Source organism: Rhinoderma darwinii, chromosome 10, assembly GCF_050947455.1.
Source record: "Rhinoderma darwinii isolate aRhiDar2 chromosome 10, aRhiDar2.hap1, whole genome shotgun sequence".
Lineage (NCBI taxonomy): Eukaryota > Metazoa > Chordata > Amphibia > Anura > Rhinodermatidae > Rhinoderma > Rhinoderma darwinii.
In genome coordinates this window covers 13,387,735-13,409,405 of record NC_134696.1, presented here as the reverse complement: position 1 = coordinate 13,409,405, position 21,671 = coordinate 13,387,735, and the positions used below count along the sequence as shown (strand labels likewise).

Genomic DNA, 21,671 nt, shown 5'->3' with positions numbered 1-21,671 from the left:
TTTTGCTGCGGTTAAGGGAGAATCGTCTGTACGCTAAGTTGGAAAAGTGTGTGTTTGAAAAAGATGCTCTACCCTTCCTGGGCTATATCGTCTCGAATCAAGGTCTTGAGATGGATCCTGAAAAGGTAAAGTCTGTTCTGGAATGGCCACGTCCTCAAGGCTTGAGGGCCATACAGCGCTTTCTGGGATTTGCCAATTTTTACAGACAGTTTATTCCAAAATTCTCCTCACTGACTTCTCCTATCTCTAACCTCACTAAGAAGGGCATGAGTGCCAAGGTGCGAACTCCTGAGGCAGAGTCCGCATTCAATAGCCTGAAGAGTGCCTTCACGTCAGCCTCTATGCTCCATCATCCGGATGTCTCTCTGCAGTTCTCGTTGGAGGTGGACACATCCTCTGTCGGTGCTTGTGCACTCCTGTTCCAGAGAGGCTCCAAGGGCAAGTCAATGGCATGTAGATACTTTTCTAAGCTCTTCTCTTCCGCAGAACGCAACTACTCGATTGGGGATCGGGAGTTACTGGCCATCAAATTGGCTCTGGAGGAGTGGAGACATCTACTAGAGAGCGCAGCTCATCCCATCCTGATTTTTACGGACCATAAGAACCTTACCTATCTTCAGACAGCCCAACGGCTGAACCCTCGTCAGGCCAGGTGGTCACTGATCTTTACCAGGTTCCAGTTTGAGCTCCATTATCGCCCGGCTGACAAGAATGTGAGGGCCGATGCCTTGTCCAGGTCTTTCGAGACAGAAGTCACCATGGAGATTCCACAGAACATCATTGATCCGTCTTGCATTGTCTCTGTCAATCCCCTGCAAGTTGGGGACATTCCTCCAGGGAGGACTTTTGTGCACCTGGCTGACCATGGAAGAATCCTCCACTGGGGACACTCCTCTAGACTGGCAGGTCACGCGGGGACCCGTAAGGGATCTGATTGCTCGTGATTTCTGGTGGCCCACACTGCCCAAGGACATTATGGACTTTGTTTCTTCATGTTCACTCCAGACCTGCTGGTCTGCTCCAGCCATTGCCTGTGCCCAATGCCCCCTAGAAGCATATAGCTTTGGACTTTATTACGGAGCTTCCCCTCTCTGCTGGACGCAGTACTGTCTGGGTGGTGGTGGATCGATTTTCTAAGATGGCCCACTTCCATCCTCTGACCGGTCTTCCTTCTGCTCCTCTACTGGCCAAGCTGTTCATCCAACACATCTTCCACCTGCATGGCTTGTTGCAGCATATTGTGTCTGATCGGGGGGTTCAGTTCACCTCAAAGTTCTGGAGAGCCCTCTGCGGACTCCTGGGTATAAAGTTGGACTTTTCCTCGGCCTACCATCCTCAGTCCAATGGTCAGGGCGAGAGGATCAATCAGATCTTTGAGAACTACCTACGCCACTTCATCTCCAAACAGCATGATGACTGGATGTAGTTGCTTCCGTGGACTGAGTTCTCTTACAACAATCATGCCAGCAAGTCCACACAGAAGACACCGTTCCTTATTGTCTATGGCCAGCACGCACAAATTCCTCTCCCGGTCCCTGTTACATCTGAGCTGCCAGCTGCTGACACGGCCTTTGGGGACTTTCTGCAGATCTGGCAGCAGACTCGATCCTCCATCCTGCTGGTGGTCGACCACATGAAGCGGAAGTTGGACACAAGGAGAAGAGAACCCCCTCAGTTTCTTCCTGGCACGAAGGTCTGGCTGTCCTCCAGGAATATTCGACTGATGGTGCCGTCGTACAAATTTGCTCCCAGGCTCCTCGGTCCCTTCGAGATCCTGCAGCAGATCAACCTTGTCGTCTACAAGCTTCGGCTGCCTCCTACCCTCAAGATCCCCAACTCCTTCCATGTTTCTCTCCTGAAGCCAGTGGTTCGGAAACCGCTTTACCAAGGCTCCAAGCCCTGCGGTTGCCTCCAGTGGCCCTTCAGACACCTTCGAGGTTAAGGAGTTCTTTGACATTAAAAAAGTAAGAGGAAGAACCTTTTATTTAGTAGATTGGAAGAAGTTTGGTCCAGAAGAGAGGTCCTGGGGCCAGAGGAGAATCTCAACGCTCCTACCCTCATTAAGAGGTTTCTCTCTCGTTCTGGTCCCAAGAGGAGGGGGCGTAAGAGGGGGGATACTGTAACATCCGTGGTCGCTCACCACAAACTCCTTCCATGCAGCTGACGCCCTTCTCTCAAGAGATGTTTGCACATACGGCCGTCCTGCTCCACAGTGCCACCAGGGTGCGCTCACGAGCTCAGTCCAGACTTGAGAAGCCTGAGCGCAAGCATGTTTGTGATTGAGCTAATTGGTCCAGAGTATCCTGACCTATAAGAAGGTCCCAGCCCCATCCTCCCACGCCTGAGCTTTGTTGTTGTATTCCAAGTCTGTCTTGCAAATGGCCCCCTAGTGTTTCCTGCTCCCAATGTTTCCTGTTCCTGTAACCTGTATCCTGATCTAGTGCCGTGCTTAGCTCTAGCCGTGCTGTGCCTGTCCTGCTTCTCCACGCCTGACGTCCACCTGCTGCCTAGTTCCTGCCAAGCCTGTCTTGCTACTGTCTGAGTTGCCACAGGTACCCTATATAAACTATAGACTCTGACCTGGGCCCTGTTGGCCAGCTGCCATACCGCCAAGGTGGTATGGCCCAGTGGGTCCATGAACCCTACTTGACACATACAGAGTAAAATTTCAATAAGTGCAGATTATACTCACACAGGGAATTTTTAGAGAATTTTATTAATTTTCTACATTTGTATCCAGTACACTATATATTTGTCCCTTAGCTCTACTCTTCGGAACCAGAGTGAGCCAATATCCCGAGAAGGTTGTCCAGTCAAAATCAGGAGAAAGACCGTAGAATACACAGGAGTACGATTACTAAAAAGACTGAGTATGAGAGCTGGTGAAGCACTTTCTTATCATGATAAACATTCTGGTTTTTATATTGTTATATTATATGTTGAAGGCTGATATCTAAGTTAAATTATATTTTTATTAATTTATTTATATTTTTGATTCATTGTTTTCATATATTTTCTATGGTTCTGAGCGCCGGGTTTAATACTGATTTTGTACACTAAAGAGGTTTATAAAAATAGAATTGCTCAGACAACTGTATAAAAGTGCATCATATGTCCAGGGGGGGGTATTTAATATAAATACCTCAAAGAATCCGAAAGTTTTATGTTTTTTGATTGTTATATGTTATAAATATCATTTTGTTTATAATTTTTTGTCTAATAAGTATAATAAGAGTTGTGCACAAACCATGTTACCTCCATATTCAAGCATCCAGCAAAAGGTCTGCAAATTTGACCCAAAGAAGACAATATCCATTGGGATATATAACTGTCAGCGCTATGTGGTAAGCCGCCCAGTCACACCATCTGCACCCAGACTACCAGGAGCACCAAGCTACCAGGGTTCTAATAACACCGCACTGAGTACCCAGTCATACTGCCCATACTGCCCATAACCCATTACCAGACTACACTCATAGAGAATTGTGAGTACAGCACTACTATGCAGTAGCATGGCAGTATAGATAAGGAGACTCTATCCTCTCAGGTTGTTAGGACTATAAAGATCTGCATCCTGACAGACTGACAAAGACACAAGTTTCTATTTTGTTTCTTCTTTGTCTTATTGTTACTTTAACAATAAAATAGATTTGTTTCATTAAAGATCATAATTTCTCTATGTGAATTTATTATAACACAAGTTCCCATGACCGGCTCATGAATATAATAAGTCATCATGTGATAAGTTATTCTTAGTAACACACTTTGTAAATTGAATCCTGTTTATTATAAAAAAGACCTTGTGCCCCGGTCTAGAGGTAGTCACCCCGTCTGTGATACAAGAGTAGATGATGGATTCCAGTCCCCATAAGGTCTATCATGAACATGACTTTGATTCCAGACAAGGTCTGGAGCAATACTGTTCAGATAAATCTGACATGGCCTTTGGAGATGACTCCTTGAAATTTGTCATTGAAAATCTTAGACAAGTTTTCGCAGTGAGTATGTATCCTGATTTATTACTCCTAAGATACATTGACTTGTATATTATTTTATTTTTTATTGGTTATTAAGAATTGTAAAGAGCTGAATACAAATTGGGCAAACTTGTTTTTTGGGGTGTGGGAGATCAGAGGGGTCAAAAATATTGCTCCAGTCTTAGCAACAGGAGCAGTATTTTGTATATTGTGCTTCTCCCTGTATATCACCACACAGCCCACCCCAAATAATAATTTGTACTTGCCTTGTCCAGTGACGGACGGAGCCCTAGCCATTGTATATAATGAAGACTATAGGGTGATAGGGTTCAGTATAGCATTTTCTTATCTTCCCCAACATCGAGAACCCCGGAAACATTTTGGTGGATTATGAAGGGCATCTCAAAAATTCTAATTGTGGGTGCAATTACCTAAATCTGCTGTTATCTGACAATTTGTGATTTACCAGTTTGAGCTGCTGTTATTTTCTGATCTCTTCCAACTGTTTTTTTTTTTAATATAATATAAACTAAAATCTGATCTCTAGAATCTACAGTTCTATGTTTAATGACAGATATCCATACTTGAAAAAAATGCACCAACAATCATTTTCTGCTCAGGTTACCATTAATGGCAGATATAATAATATTTTTTCATTATTCTCATATTTAGGGGATGTTTCTATATTTGGATGGAGATATCACTTTCTTTGTTACATCAGGGGAAACGAAATCTCGTTTACCTCGTAATCTCGCGAGATTACGCGTGGCTTGCTGTAATCTCACAGAAAAGATTCAGAAGTGTCAGGATTCTGGATACACATGACGTCCAGGCTGGATTTCATGTGTATTCATTATCAGGACCCTTGTCTATGTGGCTGCACATCGTTCTAGTAAGAACACTATGTGCTGTGTAAATGAATGGAGAGGAGTGTATGATGCTGACTGGTCACTGATTGGTCAGCGTCATACACGTAAACACGCCCAGTTAAAAACACAATACACGGCCAGTTGGACATACGAAAAAAAACACGCCCAGTTGTCCATTTCAAAGCTCATTTGCATATATAAAATAGCTCATAACTTGGCCAAAAATGAACGTTTTTTAAAAAAAAATAAAAAAAATGTTACTGTTATCTACATTGCAACGCCGATCACATGCAATAGGCAACAGGGATTTGAGAATCTGGTGACAGAGCCTCTTTAATTTTCTCAAAAATGTTTTGAAGTCAATAATGTCTACTCCTAGGACTTCTGAGCCTGCATTTATGGTTTTGTTGTAGCCCCATAACTATAAGTTCCCTTGGGACACCTTATATGTTCTCTGTGTGTCTAGTGTGGTGCCATAGAATATGCAAACCAACCAGGTGGGTCGAGCACCTTTTTTCTTAATTTACATTTTACAGACCATACTACACAAGGTCCCCAATGTTTGCTTTATTTTGCACATTTGGTATTTCATTCTACATCTGGATACAATAGTTGCAGCCAAAACAGGTAAACAGTTACACTCCTAGTTATTGAGAACATATAGGGTGACCTATATACCACCCTATCAGGTGAGCACCTCTACATTAACCCCTTTCCGCATTTTCTCATACATGCACGTCATGGGAAGGTTTACCTTCCCGCATTATGACGTTCATGAATGTGATGGTGATTGCGTGGGCAGAGCAGAGCAGATGTGCCCACACGATCACCGCATGACTCAGGCAGTGACTGACAGCCGGATATCCGCTGCCACGGCTGACATTGACAAAACCTTCAATCTAAGCTGTTTAACCCCTTAAATGCCGCAGTCAATAGCGACCGCGGCATTTAAATGTTTTGACAGAAGGAGGGAGCTCCCTCTGTCACCCATCGACTACCCACGAATGCTGGCCGCCGATGGATTGCCATGGCAACCGGGGGACTAACAAAGTCCTCCAGGCCTGCCCTGTCTATATACCTAATTGGCCGTCCCGGAGGCATGGCCTAATAGATTGGCTGTCAGTTTTACACTGAAAGGCATTAATGCTTTAGTATACTAGGTATACTAAAGCATTATATAAGCGATCAGAAGATCGCATGGTGACAGTCAGTGTGCACGCGTGATCATGAGTGGGTCAACGGCTGTAAACGGCTGTAATACACAGCTCCATCCCTGCTCTAACGGCACGGAGAAGAGAAACCTCTCCGCTGTTAACTCCTTGAATGCTGCAATTAAAGCTGATTGCGGCATTCAAAGTGTATATGAGATGGGGGGACTTCCCTTTGATCGCGTCACAGGAAATCCCGGTGACGCGATCGATGGACATGCCTTGTATGGCCAGACAGCCCAGAGTCCATTAAAGGACACCAGGGCTGTCTGACCATATTCCCTGTTGTTAGGACAGACTGAGGCATTCCCTAACAACTGCCTGTGTACAATCAGTACACAGGCTAATGTACTGGATTATAGATATATGCCAGTACATTACATTTCAAAAATCGAAATTAAAATCAGAATTCACCCTATGAGATTTAAAAAAAAGTTACATTATTTTTTATTTTTTTTAAAGTAATGTTAAATAAAAAATAAGTTAGTAAAAAAATAAATAGAAATGCACATTTTATACATATAATAGACCTTACAAAATATAACTCCAAAAACATAACATAATATACACATATTTGATATCTCCACGACTGTAACAAATTTTTTTTATTATTTATGATGATCATTGTTAGGTGTAAAAAAAAAAAAGCAGCGGAACTGCTTCTTTTCTGCATTTTTGTCAAAACAAAAATGTATATAAATTAAATGATCATGTAAATGTACCAACAAATGGTACCTACATAAAGTACTAATCGTCTCATACAGCTTCATCGTACAAAAAATAAAAAAGTTATGAGCGCCGGGTATGCAAAGAGGGAAATATAAAAAAAAATTGTTCTGGTGGGCTTGTTAAACAAGTGGTTTGTATATCAAGTGGAGTTAAAAAACCGAATTGACTTGCTGTGTTGTGTGTGACAAAGTGGGGGCTATTGTATGTGATATATGAATGCTTGTTAAAAGAAGTTTGCAAAACTGATACAATTTAAAAAAAAAATTCTCTGCAGCTTACTTCCTGCTGAGCAGCTGACTAGGGGGAGGGGTTAACTGGTCCCAGGTGGAATCAATTAGCCCTCAGGACTCTGGAGAGCCTGCTCTGGTGGGCTTGTTAAACAAGTGGTTTGTATATCAAGGGAAGTTACAAAACCGGAGTTAAAAAGGGGAGTACCTATAAGTACTCTTCTTTTCTTTAACTTTAACAACTATTCACTGTTGCTTATTTTTTTGCAACTGTGATAATGGATAGCAGGATTGGAGGTTTTCTTCAGTGCACAGTTTGCCATATGTATGCACGACTGGAGTTCCAGGGTGAATATCTCTGTGGCAGATGTGAGCATGTTGGTCACCTGGAAGCTTGCATTAGAGATCTTGAGGAGCAGAATGCCACACTGAGGAAGATAGACAATCTTGAGCTGACCTTGCTGCTCACGGAGCATGCAGTTAGTGGGTTAGAACTGGAGGGTGAAGACATGGGTGAGCAGGATCAGTCAACTAGCTGGGTTAATGTAGTTAGGGGCAGTAGAAAGGGGTCCAAGAAAAGGAAGGCCATTCCTGTTTCTGATATTCCAAGCAAAATTGCCAAGTTGGGTGATGATGCAAGGGTGTCTGTCTCAGAAATGGCAGCCCTAGTGGATACTGATCTCCCTAACAGCCGAGAGAACAGCCCAGCTAGTAGTCGGTGGGATGGTAATGCAGGTAAGCCAAGACAATTGATAGTTGTAGGGGATTCTATAATCAGGAAGACGGATAGAATAATTTGTCGCCAAGACCGCCTCAACCAAATGGTTTGCTGTCTCCCTGGTGCCAGGGTTCGGTATGTAGTGAAACGGGTGGATAAATTGTTGGGAGGGGCAGGTGATGATCCAGCTGTTGTGGTCCATGTAGGTACCAATAACAGAATAAATGGTAGGTGGAGGAGCCTTAAGAATAATTTTAAAGAACTAGGCTACAAGCTGAAGGGAAGGACCTCCAAGGTAGTATTCTCAGGAATACTGCCTGTGCCATGCGCATCACAGGAAAGACAGCGGGAGCTCAGGGAGTTAAATGCATGGCTTAAGTCTTGGTGTAGAGGAGAAGGCTTTGGGTTCCTAGAGCACTGGGCTGACTTTTCATTGGGGTACAAACTGTATTCTGCAGATGATTTGCACCTAAATGGAAGGAGGTCCGCTGTGCTGGGGGAGAGAATTCTAGCTGGGGTGGTGCAGTATGTAAACTAGGGCTGAGGAGGGAGGTCAATGTAGAAAATAAAGGGGTAGTCAGGTTAGAGAGGGGTCAGACTTTATTGGTGGGAGGAGAAACAGACTGTGGGGAGAGGACTAGACAACAGGATAAGGAGATCCTTTTGTTACACAACAGCAGTGTAAATAAAAATGCTCAAATAATCACATTTCTGATAATAAAATGGAAAAACTGAAAGGCAGGTTAAAGTGTATGTTCACAAATGCCAGAAGTCTAGCAAGCAAAATGGGGGAGCTGGAGGCCTTGATACTGGAAGAAAATATAGATATAGTTGGTGTTGCTGAAACATGGCAAGACTCTTCACACGACTGGGCTGTAAATCTACAGGGTTTTACACTTTTTCGGAAAGACAGGACAAATAGGAAAGGCGGTGGTGTATGTCTGTATGTGAGAAGTGATATGAAGGCGAGTGTGAATGAGACAATAGTGGGTGAAGACTGTGAGGAGGTTGAAACCTTGTGGGTGGAACTAGAAAGGGAGGTAAACACTGAAAAAAATACTTTTGGTGTAATCTATAGACCCCCCAATATAACTGAGGAGATGGAAGGTCAGCTATATAAACAGATGGAGTGGGCTGCACAGGCAGGTACTGTAGTAATAATGGGAGATTTTAATTACCGGGATATTAATTGGTGTCAACTGCAAAGGGGAGACATTTCCTCAACCTGTTGCAGGAAAATTTTATGGGCCAGTTTGTGGAAGACCCGACTAGAGGTGAAGCTCTGTTTGATCTGGTCATTTCTAATAATGCAGATCTTTTTGGGAATGTCAATGTTCGTTAAAACCTTGGTAACAGTGATCACAAAATAGTTACATTTTACCTATACTGTAAAAAACAAACACAGGCTGGGAGGGCAAACACGTTTAATTTTAAGAAAGCCAATTTCCCCAGGATGAGGGCTGCAATTCAGGATATAGAAGAACTAATGTTAAATAATAGGACAAATGATAAATGGGAGATTTTCAAATCTACTTTGGGTAATTATAGTGCAAAATGAATTCCTACAGGTAACAAGTATAAACGACTAAAATTAAACCCCACATGGCTTACACCTTCTGTAAAAAGAGCAATACATGACAAAATAAGGGCATTTAAAAAATAAAAATCTGAGGGTACAGCTGTAGCCTATTTAAATTATAAAGAGCTTAATAAAATCTGTAAAAATTTTATAAAATTAGCAAAAATACAAAATGAAAGGCAGATGGCCAAGGATAGTAAAACAAATCCCCAAAAATTCTTCAAGTATATAAATGCAAAAAAGCCAAGGTCTGAACATGTAGGACCCCTAGATAGTGGTAATGGGGAGTTGGTCACGGGCAATCAAGAGAAGGCAGAGTTACTAAATGGGTTCTTTAGCTCTGTATATCCAACAGAAGAAGGAGCAGCTGATGTAGCCGCTGCCAGTGCTGTTAATATATCAGTTGATATACTGAATTGGATGAATGTAGATATGGTCCAAGCTAAATTAAATTAAATAAATGTGCACAAGGCCCCGGGACCAGATGGGTTACACCCTAGAATTCTTAAAGAGCTTAGTTCAGTTATTTTTGTCCCCCTTTTCATAATATTCAGAGATTCTCTAGTGACTGGTATAGTGCCAAGGGACTGGCGCAGGGCAAATGTGGTGCTTATTTTCAAAAAGGGCTCTAGGTCTTCACCGGGTAATTATAGACCAGTAAGCTTAACATCCATCATGAGGAAAATGTTTGAGGGGCTATTTAGGGACTATATACAGGATTATGTGACAAAAAATAGTATCATAAGTGACAGCCAGCACAGTTTTACTAATAACAGAAGTTGTCAAACTAACCTGATCTGTTTTTATGAAGAAGTGAGCAGAAGCCTAGACAGAGGGGCCGCTGTGGATATAGTGCTTTTGGACTTTGCAAAGGCATTTGACACTGTCCCTCATTGTCACTCACTGTCCCTCACTGTCCCTCTAATGGGTAAATTAAGGACTATAGGTTTAGAAAATATAGTTTGTAATTGGATTGAGAATTGGCTCAAGGACCGTATCCAGAGAGATGTGGTAAATGATTCCTACTCTGAATGGTCCCCGGTAATAAGTGGTGTACCCCAGGGTTCAGTGCTGGGACCACTATTATTCAACTTATTTATTAATGATATAGAGGATGGGATTAATAGCACTATTTCTATTTTTGCAGATGACACCAAGCTATGTCATATATTTCAGTCTATGGAAAATGTTCATGAATTGCAAGCAGATTTAACCCCTTCCCGCTGGATCACGTATATAAACGTCATTAAAATCGGTGGCTTACCGCCTTTTCACGTAAATGTACGTCATGGAGATGAAGCTGGCTCAGGAGCTGAGCCAGCGACATCACTACCGGGTGACAGCTGTATGTTACAGCTGGCACCCTAAGGTATCGGCCAGGACCGGAGCTAGCCTCCGATCCGACCGATTAACCCCTCACATGCTGCGTTCAATAGAGATCGCAGCATGTGAGGAGTTTATAGCCACCGGCACCCCAGCAACGTGATCGCTGGGTTGCCGGTGGCTGCAAAGGCGATCGGAGGGCTAATGCTTACCTCCCGATCAGCCTGTAACAGAATCCTCCTCTGCCCCGTCGTCGGCGGGGCCCAGGAGGCTTCCGGTAACATCGGCAAGATGGCGCCGGCTCAGCTTCCGGCTCAGAAGCTGAGCCGGCGTCATCAGCAGTGGGTGTCCGCTGTATGTTACAGCGGACACCCCGATCTATCGCCAGGAACCGGAGCAAGCTCCGATTCCTGGCATTAACCCCTTCGATGCAGCGATCCATTGTGATCGCTGCATCCTAGAGGTTTGTAGAAAATCGGCAGCCTTGCCATGCGATGGCAAGGCTGGCGACTGCTACCATGGCAACAGGAGCCCTAACAATGGACTCCTGTCTGCCATTACGTAAGCTGATTAGGCCCCGCCCAGAGGCGGAGCCTGATCGGCTTGCTGTCAGTGAACAACTGACAGTTCCAATACATTGCACTACATAGGTAGTGCAATGTATTAGAACATCAAACAAATAGTTGGACATTCAAGTCCCCTAGTGGGACTAAAGAAAAGTGTAAAAAAAAGTGTAAAAAAAGTAAAAATAAAAGTTGCAAAACATACAATAAAAGTTTCAAATAATAACACAAAACACAATCGCCCTTTTTCCCTTATAAGTCATTTATTATTGAAAAAAATAATAAAGCCATACATATTTGGTATCGCAGCGACCGTAACGACCTGAACTATAAAAATATTATGTTATTTATCCAGCGCAGTGAACGCCGTAAAAAAAAAACTCAAAAACACTGCCATAATTATTGGTTTTTTTGGTCACTGTCTTCCAAAAATTGAAATAAAAAGTGATCAAAAAGTCGCATGTATCCAAAAATGGTACCTAAAAAATCTATACCTCGTCTCGCAAAAACAAGCCGTCACACAGCTCCATCGATGAAAAAATGTAAAAGTTATGGCTCTCACAACTTGGCGACAGAAAAAATACATTCTCTTTCCAAAAGTAATTTTATTGTGCAAAAAGTTATTAAAAAGTTCTATAAATTTGGTATCGCCGGAATCGTACTGACCCGCAGAATAAAGGTAACATGTAGTTTATAACGTACGGTGAACGGTGTATATAAAAAAAAAAGTGGCACAAGCTGGGCATGACATATTTGACACTGAATTGGCATATCTAGGGAAACATTTTAATTTGTACCTTCCGCAGCGCAATCATTTATGGAAAAAACACGTGGGGTGAAAATGCTCACTACACCTCTTAATAAATGCCTTGAGGGGTGTAGTTTCCAAAATGGGGTCACTTCTCAGGGGTTTCTTTTATTATTTCACATCAAAGCCTCTGCAATTGTGAACCAATACTTTATAAATCGCCAAATTAGGCCTCAATTTTACATGGTACGCTTTCACTCCTGAGCCCTGTCGAATGTCCAGGCAAAAGATTAGGGCCACATGTAGGGTGATTCTAAAACAGGGAAACACCGCATAATAATTGAGAGCTGTCTTGTTATGGTGGCACAAGCCGGGCACCACATATTGGCGTATCTAAGGAAAAATTCCCATTTTCATTCTCCCACATCGTGTGCACACGAATTTCTGCAAAACACCTGTGGGGTTAACGTGCTCACTACACCCCTAGGTGAATACCTTGAGGGTGTTGTTTCCAAAATGGGGTCACTTCTGGGGGGGATCCACTGTTTTGGTCCCACAGGGACTTTGCAAATGCAACATAGCGACCAGAAACCAAATGCAGCAAAATCTGTACACCAAAAGCAAATGGCGCTCCTTCCCTTCTGAGCCCTGCCGTGTGCCCAAACAGCATTTTACGACCACGTGTGGGGTATTGCCGTACTCCAGAGAAGTTGCTTTACAAGCGTTGGGGTTCTTATTTTCCTTTATTTGTTGAGAAAATTAAAAATTTGGAGCTAAAGCTACGTCTTATTGAAGAAAAAGGATTGTTTTTATTTTCACTGCCCAATTCTAATAAAATCTATGAAACACCTGTGGGGGCAAAATGCTCACTACACCCCTAGATGGATTCCTCAAGGGGTGTCGTTTTCTCAATGGAGTCACTTTTTTGGCGTTTTCACTGTTTTGGTACCTCAGGGGCTTTGCAAATGTGACATGGCCTCCGCAAACCATTCCTGCTAAATTTGAGCTCCAAAAGCCAAATGGCGCTCTTTCCCTTCTAAGCTCCGCCGTGTGTCCAAACATCCGTTTATAACCACATGTGGGGTATTGTTTTACTCGGGAGAAATTTCTTTACAAATGTTGTGGTGCTTTTTCTCCTTTAGTCCTCGTGGAAATTAGAAAAAATTAGCTAAACATACATAATCTTTGAAAGAATGACGATTTTTATTTTCACTGCCTACTTCCAATAATTTCTGCAAAAAACCAGCGGGGTCAAAATGCTCACTATACCCCTAGATAATTTCCTCAAGGGGTGTAGTTTCCAAAATGGGGTCACTTTTGGTGGATTTCCACTGTTTTGGCACCGAAAGAGCCCTTGAAACCTGACATGGTGCCTAAAATATTTTCTAATAAAAAGGAGGCCCAAAATCCACTGGGTGCTCCTTTGCTTCTGAGGCCTGTGTTTCAGTCCATTATCACACTAGGGCCACTTGTGGGATATTTCTAAAAACTGCAGAATCTGGGCAATAAATATTGAGTTGCGTTTCTCTGGTAAAAACTTCTGTGTTACAAAAAAAATAGAATAAAAATGAATTTCTGCAAAAAAAAATGAAATTTGAAAATTTCACCTCTACGTTGCTTTAATTCCTGTGAAAAGTCTAAAGGGTTAAGAAACTTTCTAAATGCTGTTTTGAATACTTTGAGGGGTGAAGATTTTAAAATGGGGGGACTTTTTGGCGGTTTCTAATATATAAGGCCCTAAAAGCCGCTTCACAACTGAACTGGCCCCTGTAAAAATAGCCTTTTGAAATTTTCTTGAAAATGTGAGAAATTGCTGCTAAAGTTCTAAGCCTTGTAACGTCCTAGAAAAATAAAAGGATGTTCAAAAAACGATGCCAATCTAAAGTAGACATATGGGGGATGTTAATTAGCAACAATTTTGTGTGGTATAACTGCCTGTCTTACAAGCAGATACATTTACATTTAGAAAAATGCTAATTTTTGCAATTTTTCACCAAATTTTGGTGTTTTTCACTGGTAAATATTGAATTTATCGACCACATTTTTCCACTATCATAAAGTCCAATGTGTCACGAGAAAACAATCTCAGAATCGCTTTGATAGGTAAAAGCGTTCCGGAGTTATTACCACATAAAGTGAAATATGTCAGATTTGAAAAAATGGGTCTGGTCCTGAAGGCCAAAATGAGCTTGGTCCTGAAGGGGTTAAAAAAACTAAGTGTTTGGGCATCCAGTTGGCAAATGAAGTTTAATGTAGATAAATGTAAGGTTATGCATCTGGGTACGAACAACCTGCATGCATCATATGTCCTAGGGGGAGCTACACTGGGGGAGTCACTTGATGAATAGGATCTGGGTGTACTTGTAAATCATAAACTAAATAACAGCATGCAGTGTCAATCAGCTGCTTCAAATGCCAACAGGATATTGTCATGTATTAAAAGAGGCATGGACTCGCGGGACAGGGATGTAATATTACCACTTTACAAAGCATTAGTGAGGCTTCATCTAGAATATGCAGTTGAGTTATGGGCTCCGGTTCATAGAAAGGATGCCCTGGAGTTGGAAAAAATACAAAGAAGAGCAACGAAGCTAATTAGGGGCATGGAGAATTTAAAATATGAGGAAAGATTAAAAGAATTAAACCTATTTAGCCTTGAAAAAAGACGACTAAGGGGGGACATGATTAATTTATACAAATATATTAATGGCACATACAAAAAATATGGTGAAATCCTGTTCCATGTAAGACCCCCTCAAAAAACAAGGGGGCACTCCCTCCGTCTGGAGAAAAAAAGGTTCAACCTGCGGATGCGACAAGTCTGCTTTACTGTGAGAACTGTGAATCTATGGAATAGTCACCGCAGGAGCCGTCACAGCAGGGACAGGAGATGCTTTAAAAAAGGGTTAGATAATTTCCTAGAACAAAAAAGTATTAGCTCCTATGTGTAGGCATTTTTCCCTTCCCTTTTCTCGTCCCTTGGTTGAACTTGATGGACATGTGTTTTTTTTCAGCCGTACTAACTATGTAACTATGTCCTCAAGGCCAAAATTGTCCAGGTCCTTAAAGGGTTAAGGCCAAATTAGGCCTGGTCATTAAGGGCTTATAATATATATAAGACGTTTGGATTGTACTAGTTACGGGCCCATGAGCCTCCCTTCTCATTCCTCTTATTACAGAACCTCAGATGATTGCAATCTTTACCTCCAAAAAAATATTTGTGTCATCGACCAATAGCACAATTAACCCCTTCAGGACTGATCCTGTTTTGGCCTTCAGGACGAAGCCGATTTTTTCAAATCTGACATGTGTTAATTTATGTGGTAATAACTCTGGAATGCTTTTACCTATCCATGTGATTCTGAGATCATTTTCTCGGCACATATTGTACTTTATGTTAGTGAAAAAATTTGGTCGATAAATTCAATATTCAATTGTAAAAAACGCCAAGATTTAGAGAAAATTTGCAAAAATTATCATTTTTCTCAATTTAAATGTATCTGCTTGTAAAAGGGATATTAATACCACACAAAATAGTTACTAGTTTACATTTCCCATATGTCTACTCTATGTTTGCATCGTTTTTCAACATTCTTTTATTTTTCTAGGACAATACAAGGCTTAGAAGTTTAGCAGCAATTTCTCATATTTTCAAGAAAATTTCAAAAGGCTATTTTTTCAGGGACCAGTTCAGATCTGAAGTGGCTTTGAGGGCCTTATATATTAGAACGTAATATCAACATTATTTCAACTAACTTGAATTTTTCAATTTTACAATGGATAAAGGAGGAAAAAGCCGCTCATCATTTGTAAGTCAATTTCTCCCCAGTACGGCTATACCCCAAATGTGCTCATAAATTGTTTTTAATTAGAAAGTAATTAACCCTTTCTGGACTGATCCATTTATTTATTTTTCTTTTTCCTTTTTCCCTCCCCGCTTTCCAAGAGCCATAACTTTTTTATTTTCCGTCAATAGAGCGGTGTGAGGGCTTATTTTTTGCGGGATGTGCTGTAGTGCTACCATTTTTTGGTACATACAAAATTTTGAGAACTTTTCATTATATTTTTTGGTAGAGCCAAGGTGACCAAAAAAACTGCGATTTTGCAGTTTTACATTCTTTATTTTTCACGGCGTTCACTGTGCGAGTTAAATAATGGTATAATGTTATACTTTGGACTTTTACAGACACAGCAATACCAATTTTGTGTATTTTTTTTATTTTTTTACATTACTTTAGAGAAAAAAAGTGAAAAGGTTTTGTTTTTTTGGGACTTTAAATAATTATTTATATTTTCCACTAATGATAACTATTTACTTTTGTTTTTACACATTTTATTAGTCCCCCGAGGGGACTTGAACCAGCAATCAGTAGATAGCTGGTACAATACACTGAAATACTAATGTATTGTAGTATATTGTCATTTTTACAGGCTCCTGTAACAGCGTGATCGCTGTTCCTGTCCGTTAGTTCTGGGTGTCAGCTGTAATACACAGCTGACACCCGCAGCATATGGCGCGGGCTCAGCACGTGAGCCCGCTCCATACATCACCCTCCACACCATGACATGCTATTAAGTTGTAGTGCGTGAAGGGGTTAATGCGCAGCGAATGGTGCAGAGTGAAAATTACAATTTTCCACTGATTTAGTGCACTATATGTTATGCCCAGTTTGTGCCACTGAAGACAAATACCTCATGAAATATTAACCGGGTTCTCCCGGGTATGGCGATGCCATATCTGTGGACGTAAACTGCTGTTTGGGCACGCTGCAGGGTACAGAAGGGAGGGAGCGGCATTTGGCTTTTGGAGCGCAGATTTAGCTTGGTAGTAGTTCTTTTTGGCCTTTTGCTGGTATTTCAGTCTATAATGTGGGGGCATATGTAAGCTGTGCGGGGTATATCAGGGCATAATAAGAGGGTATAATAATAAGTAAATAATTAATAATGCGCAGCTATGTGGCCAGCGTAGCACTGATAAATGGTGCCCGATCTTATCCATTTTTGGAACACTCCACATTTTGCATCGCCATATTCTGAGAGACAGAACTTCTTTATTTTTTCTTCACCGGAGCTGTGTGAGGGCTTATTTGTTGCGGGACAATCTGTTGTTTTTATTGATACCATTTTGGGGTGCATGCGATTTGTTTGATCACTTTTTATTCCATTTTTTGGCAAGTAAGGTGACCAAAAACCATCAATTCTGACATTGTTTTTTATCCTTTTTTTTTTACGGCGTTCACTATGGCCTATAAATTACCATTCGATACGATTACGGCTATACCATATGTATATTTTTTTATGTTTTGCAGTATTTGAGCAATAAAATCTCTTACCTATAAAATAAATAATTTTCTGTGCCACCATATTCTGAGAGCCATAACTTTCTTATTTTTTAGTAAAAAAAAGCTCTTCAAGGGCTTGTTTTTTGCGGGACGGGTTGTAGTTTTTATTGATACTATTTTGGCGTGCATGCAACTTTTTGATCACTTTTTATTGTATATTTTCGGAGGGGTGGTGACCAAACAATAGTGAACATTGTCTTTTTACTTAGTTTTTTTTGCGATTTTTCACCATGCAGGAAAAATAATACTATAGTTTTATAGTTGGGGTCGTCACGAATGCAGTGATACTAAATATGTGTACTTTTTTTAACTTGTTAATTTTTTTCCTATAATAAAAAACTTTGTCTGGCATCCGGTTGCCATAGGTACCATCGCCAGCCCCCGTGATTTCATGTGGGGGCTGCCGATGTGCTCTAAGCTCCTTAAATGCAGCGATCGCAATCGACCGCTACATTTTAGGGGATAATTGCCAAAATCAGCGGCAACGGGCCGCTGATCAGCAACAAGGAATGCAGGGCAGACGCCCCGCACAGTTAACCGCCGCTGTGGTGTAGCACCGCGCGGTGGTTAACTGTTAAAGCGCGGATGTAAATGCACTCCCAGGTGTGCGAAGTTACCGCTCACCTGGACGTGCATTTACGCCAAGGTGCGGGAAGGGGTTAAGGGCTATTTAATCTATTTCGGGGTATTGGAAACCCAATGTTTACATAGTTTGTTAGAAGTGATATAGACATATGTCCTTGTTTATCCACAAAATCTATGAGGCTTTAACATATTAGATGTTTCAATAGGCAAAATGTTTTTTTGCAGGTCATATTAATGGAGACATCTTGATTGACCTCAGTGTTGGTTCCGTTATTCATCATCTATATTCAGCCAATGAGTTTTTCAAAAACATCATCGTGCTGAAGATCAATAACAGATGCATCATGGAGCTGAAAAGATGGGTGGACGAACGTACGGGAGCATTTTATTGGGGCCACACATCAGCACTTCTTCAAGAGAAAGAAGAAAACAGGTGACGTAGTTGTGCAAATATAAAGAGAAAACCACTGTCATCGTTATTGTTGCTTCTTATACAACAAATATAAAGGGAGATGGGGCAAAGATCCTGGAAAATGTTTACTCTGCTCAAGTCAAAAGTAAAAAATTGTATTACTCACTTAGTTCAATATACTTATCCATAGGGGGTATTAATTTTAATTCTGAACAGGAAGGCACAGTATAAGCCTGACACTTGGTGCAGCAGTCTGGGATTATTTCAAGCGTTACCTCTAAGAAGGGCCGGCTCCAGGTTTATGTGGGCCCTTGGGCGGCACAAACATAGTAGGCCCCTTTGCGGGGGAACTCACGGCAGCAGTAAGATGGCAGAAAACATCACTTTTTGCCCCCGTATAGATGTTAGGCCCTGTTTATGCCCTCATATAGAAGTTAGGCTCCCAGTTTGTACCCCCACAAATTTAGCTTCCCTCCCATGTAGTGCCACACAGCCCTCCTTCCCAGATAGTGCCACACAGCCCCCTCCACCCCGGTAGTGCCACACAGCCCCCCTCAGGTAGTGACAAACAGCCCCCATTCCTGGTAGTGCTACACAGCCCCCCTCCCAGGTAGTGCAATACAGCCCCCCTCACAGGTAGTGCCACAAAGCCCCCCTCCTAGGTAGTGTAACACAAAACCTTTGTCCAGGTAGTGCCCCACAATCCATCCTCCCAGATAATTGCACACAGCCCCTCCCCCAAGTTAGTAATACACGGCACCCCCTACCAGGTAGTGCCACACAGCCCCTCCACTCAGGAAGTGCAACACAGCCCCTCCTCTATGTAGTGCCACACAGCCCCCTCCTCCAAGGTAGTGCCACACAGCCCCCTCCTCCTAGATAGTGCCACACAGCTCCCTTCCTGTTAGTGCCCCACAGCCACCCTCCCTGGCAGTGACACATAGCTCCCCTCCCTATAGGTAGTGCCTTTGGGGTTCCCTCTAGAAGTGGAATCCCCAGTCAGAGCATTGCCGACACTCTGGCAAGGGATTCCGCTTCAGGAGTAGCCCCTAGAGTCACTGTCCATATACGGCTAGTGATGTCAGGGGCAACCCCAGAGCCATAGTCCCTGGCAGAGCACTACTAGCACTCTGGCTAGAACTCCTGCTCTGCTCCTGACATCACTGCCCATATATGGATAGTGATGTCTGGAGCAGAGCTGAAGTCCCGGGCAGAGGGCTAGTAAAGGCTCTGCTCCGGTACTCCAACTCTGGGGAAGCCCCTGGCATCACTGTCCATATACAGCTAGTGATGTCAGCGGTCTTCCCAGAGCCAAAGTCCCAGGCAGAGCACTACCAGCACTCTGTCTGGGACACTGCTCTACTCCTGACAACACTGTCCATATATGGACAGTGAAGTCAGGGGCTTCCCTAGAGACGAAGCCTCAGAGCAGAGCCGCTTCTAGTGCTCTGCCTGGGACTCCTTCTCTCCTGACATCACTGTCTATATATGGACAGTGATGTCAGGGGCTTCCCCAGAGACGGAGACCCGGAGCAGAGCTGCTAGCGCTATGCCTGGGACTCCTTCTCTCCTCCTGACACCACTGTCCATATATGGATGCTGATGCCGTGACGACGGCAGCGTAGGCACCCAGTGGCCGAGTGGGCCCCCCACAGGGTAGTGGGCCCCGGCACTTGCCCGGGTTCGCCGGGTGATGATGTCAGCCCTGCCTCTTAGTAATGAGCCACCATGTTGATGTTAACTGTGGGACAATCACTTTCCTTTTTTTATATTTTCCAGTGACCAGTTTCAGGACCAGGAAGCAAAACTGAGATCAGCCATTCAGCATGTTGTGAAATACGACCTGGAGAAAGAGAATATGACAGACCCGCTGGTCTTACCACCAGCTGATTGTGTCATCAGTGCTTGGCTTCTGGATGTTATCAGCAAAGGTCAAGATGAATACATCAGATATCTGAGGAAGTTCTCTAGGTTGCTGAAACCTAGAGGACACGTCATATTAATTGGAATTTTAGGTTCAACATATTTTACAATCGGGAAAGACAAGTTCCATGTTTGCACTTATGATGAGGATTTTGTCAGGAAAGCTCTAGTTGGAGAAGGCTTTATCATTGATTACTGTAAGGTCAAGGAGAGAACGGCTGTCAGTGACATTACTGACTATAAGGCCGTCATAATTATTGCAGCTCACAAGGAGAAGTAGGTTGAATATTATAAAGTCTGCATGTCATTACTTTATATGTTAAGCTAAAAAAAAAAGACCTAACAATCAAAATGAATCTTCCTTAGTGCAGTATAGAATAGCATAAAAATAATTGTTCACTTCTTTTTGGGACTTTGCATTCGACTGGTCCTAGATAATATTGCCGAGACCGAGTCTGATCATCTGGGACATCATGGGAGTCTGAAATCTTGGGATCAGTTGCTTTCTCATTGTTGTTCTGTTTTGTATCTGCTTTATATAAATAGTGTAATAAAGCGAAGCATGGAGCATTTAACTGTTGTGTCCTTGACTTGGGGGGGATTTCCTGCTCCATAGATTTTACAGACCTTGATTTATGAGAAGAAACTTACAAGCTTCAAGACAAAACAATATATTAATACAGAAGGGTTTTTCTCTATGATCTCATTTCCTTCGAGAATTTTTAGAGAATCCTGTTAACTTGCTTAAATAGAAGCTAGTGCACAATATGAATGTTTTAAAAAAAAAATCTGAAAATTATCACCAATCCTGTAAATAGATGATAATTTATGATTCTGGGAATACCCCTTCAAGTAGATTTGTAGCTCTGAAACAGAAAAACAGATCTCCAATTTCTATAAAGATATAATATGAAATTATTTATCACAGAACCTCGGACCGATTCATATTAAAGAAAACAAAATGGTTTAACAGTGGACATTTACTTTAAAGATGGGAAGAATTTATTAAACACAATATACAATTTTCTAGCGTAAAAAAGTTGCAATTTGCATAAAAACTAATTTTGTTGAACAACAAACGTGTGACTTTTTCATTTTTACGCCACCTCTTCCATTTTTTTAAATAAAGTAGGCAGAGTTTAATGAAACGGGGTGGGGCCACCAGCGGCCTTACACATTTACTATAGTTTATGCCAGAAACAGATGTGAATTATAACGCAAATCTTCCCCAGCTCGCACCTAAAATAGATTTGCATTTCTGGTGCAAGGACAGCCAGAGATGCACCAAAGGTGTGTGCCTCATAAGCCTATTTTATTTCAGCGTTCTTCATATTAAACTTGTCATACAAATCGCCAGTCTTAATTAATTCCCCCATTTTCTATTTTCTATTTTGCTTTTCCTTACACTTCTTTAAGGAGTTGTCCATAGACTCTATTAGGGAATTCTGAGTTAATATAGTGAGGTCCC

General features: G+C 42.0%; 1 protein-coding gene across 1 annotated transcript; it reads left to right on the top strand.

Annotated features, from left to right (window-relative positions):
- The first annotated feature begins 3,851 nt into the window (after positions 1-3,851).
- LOC142662451 (nicotinamide N-methyltransferase-like) lies at positions 3,852-20,483 on the top strand. The gene is made up of 3 exons (XM_075840655.1): positions 3,852-4,002; positions 18,094-18,301; positions 20,060-20,483. Exons 1-3 carry the CDS (start codon positions 3,852-3,854, stop codon positions 20,481-20,483), a joined length of 783 nt encoding a protein of 260 aa, XP_075696770.1.
- Positions 20,484-21,671: the final 1,188 nt, after the last annotated feature.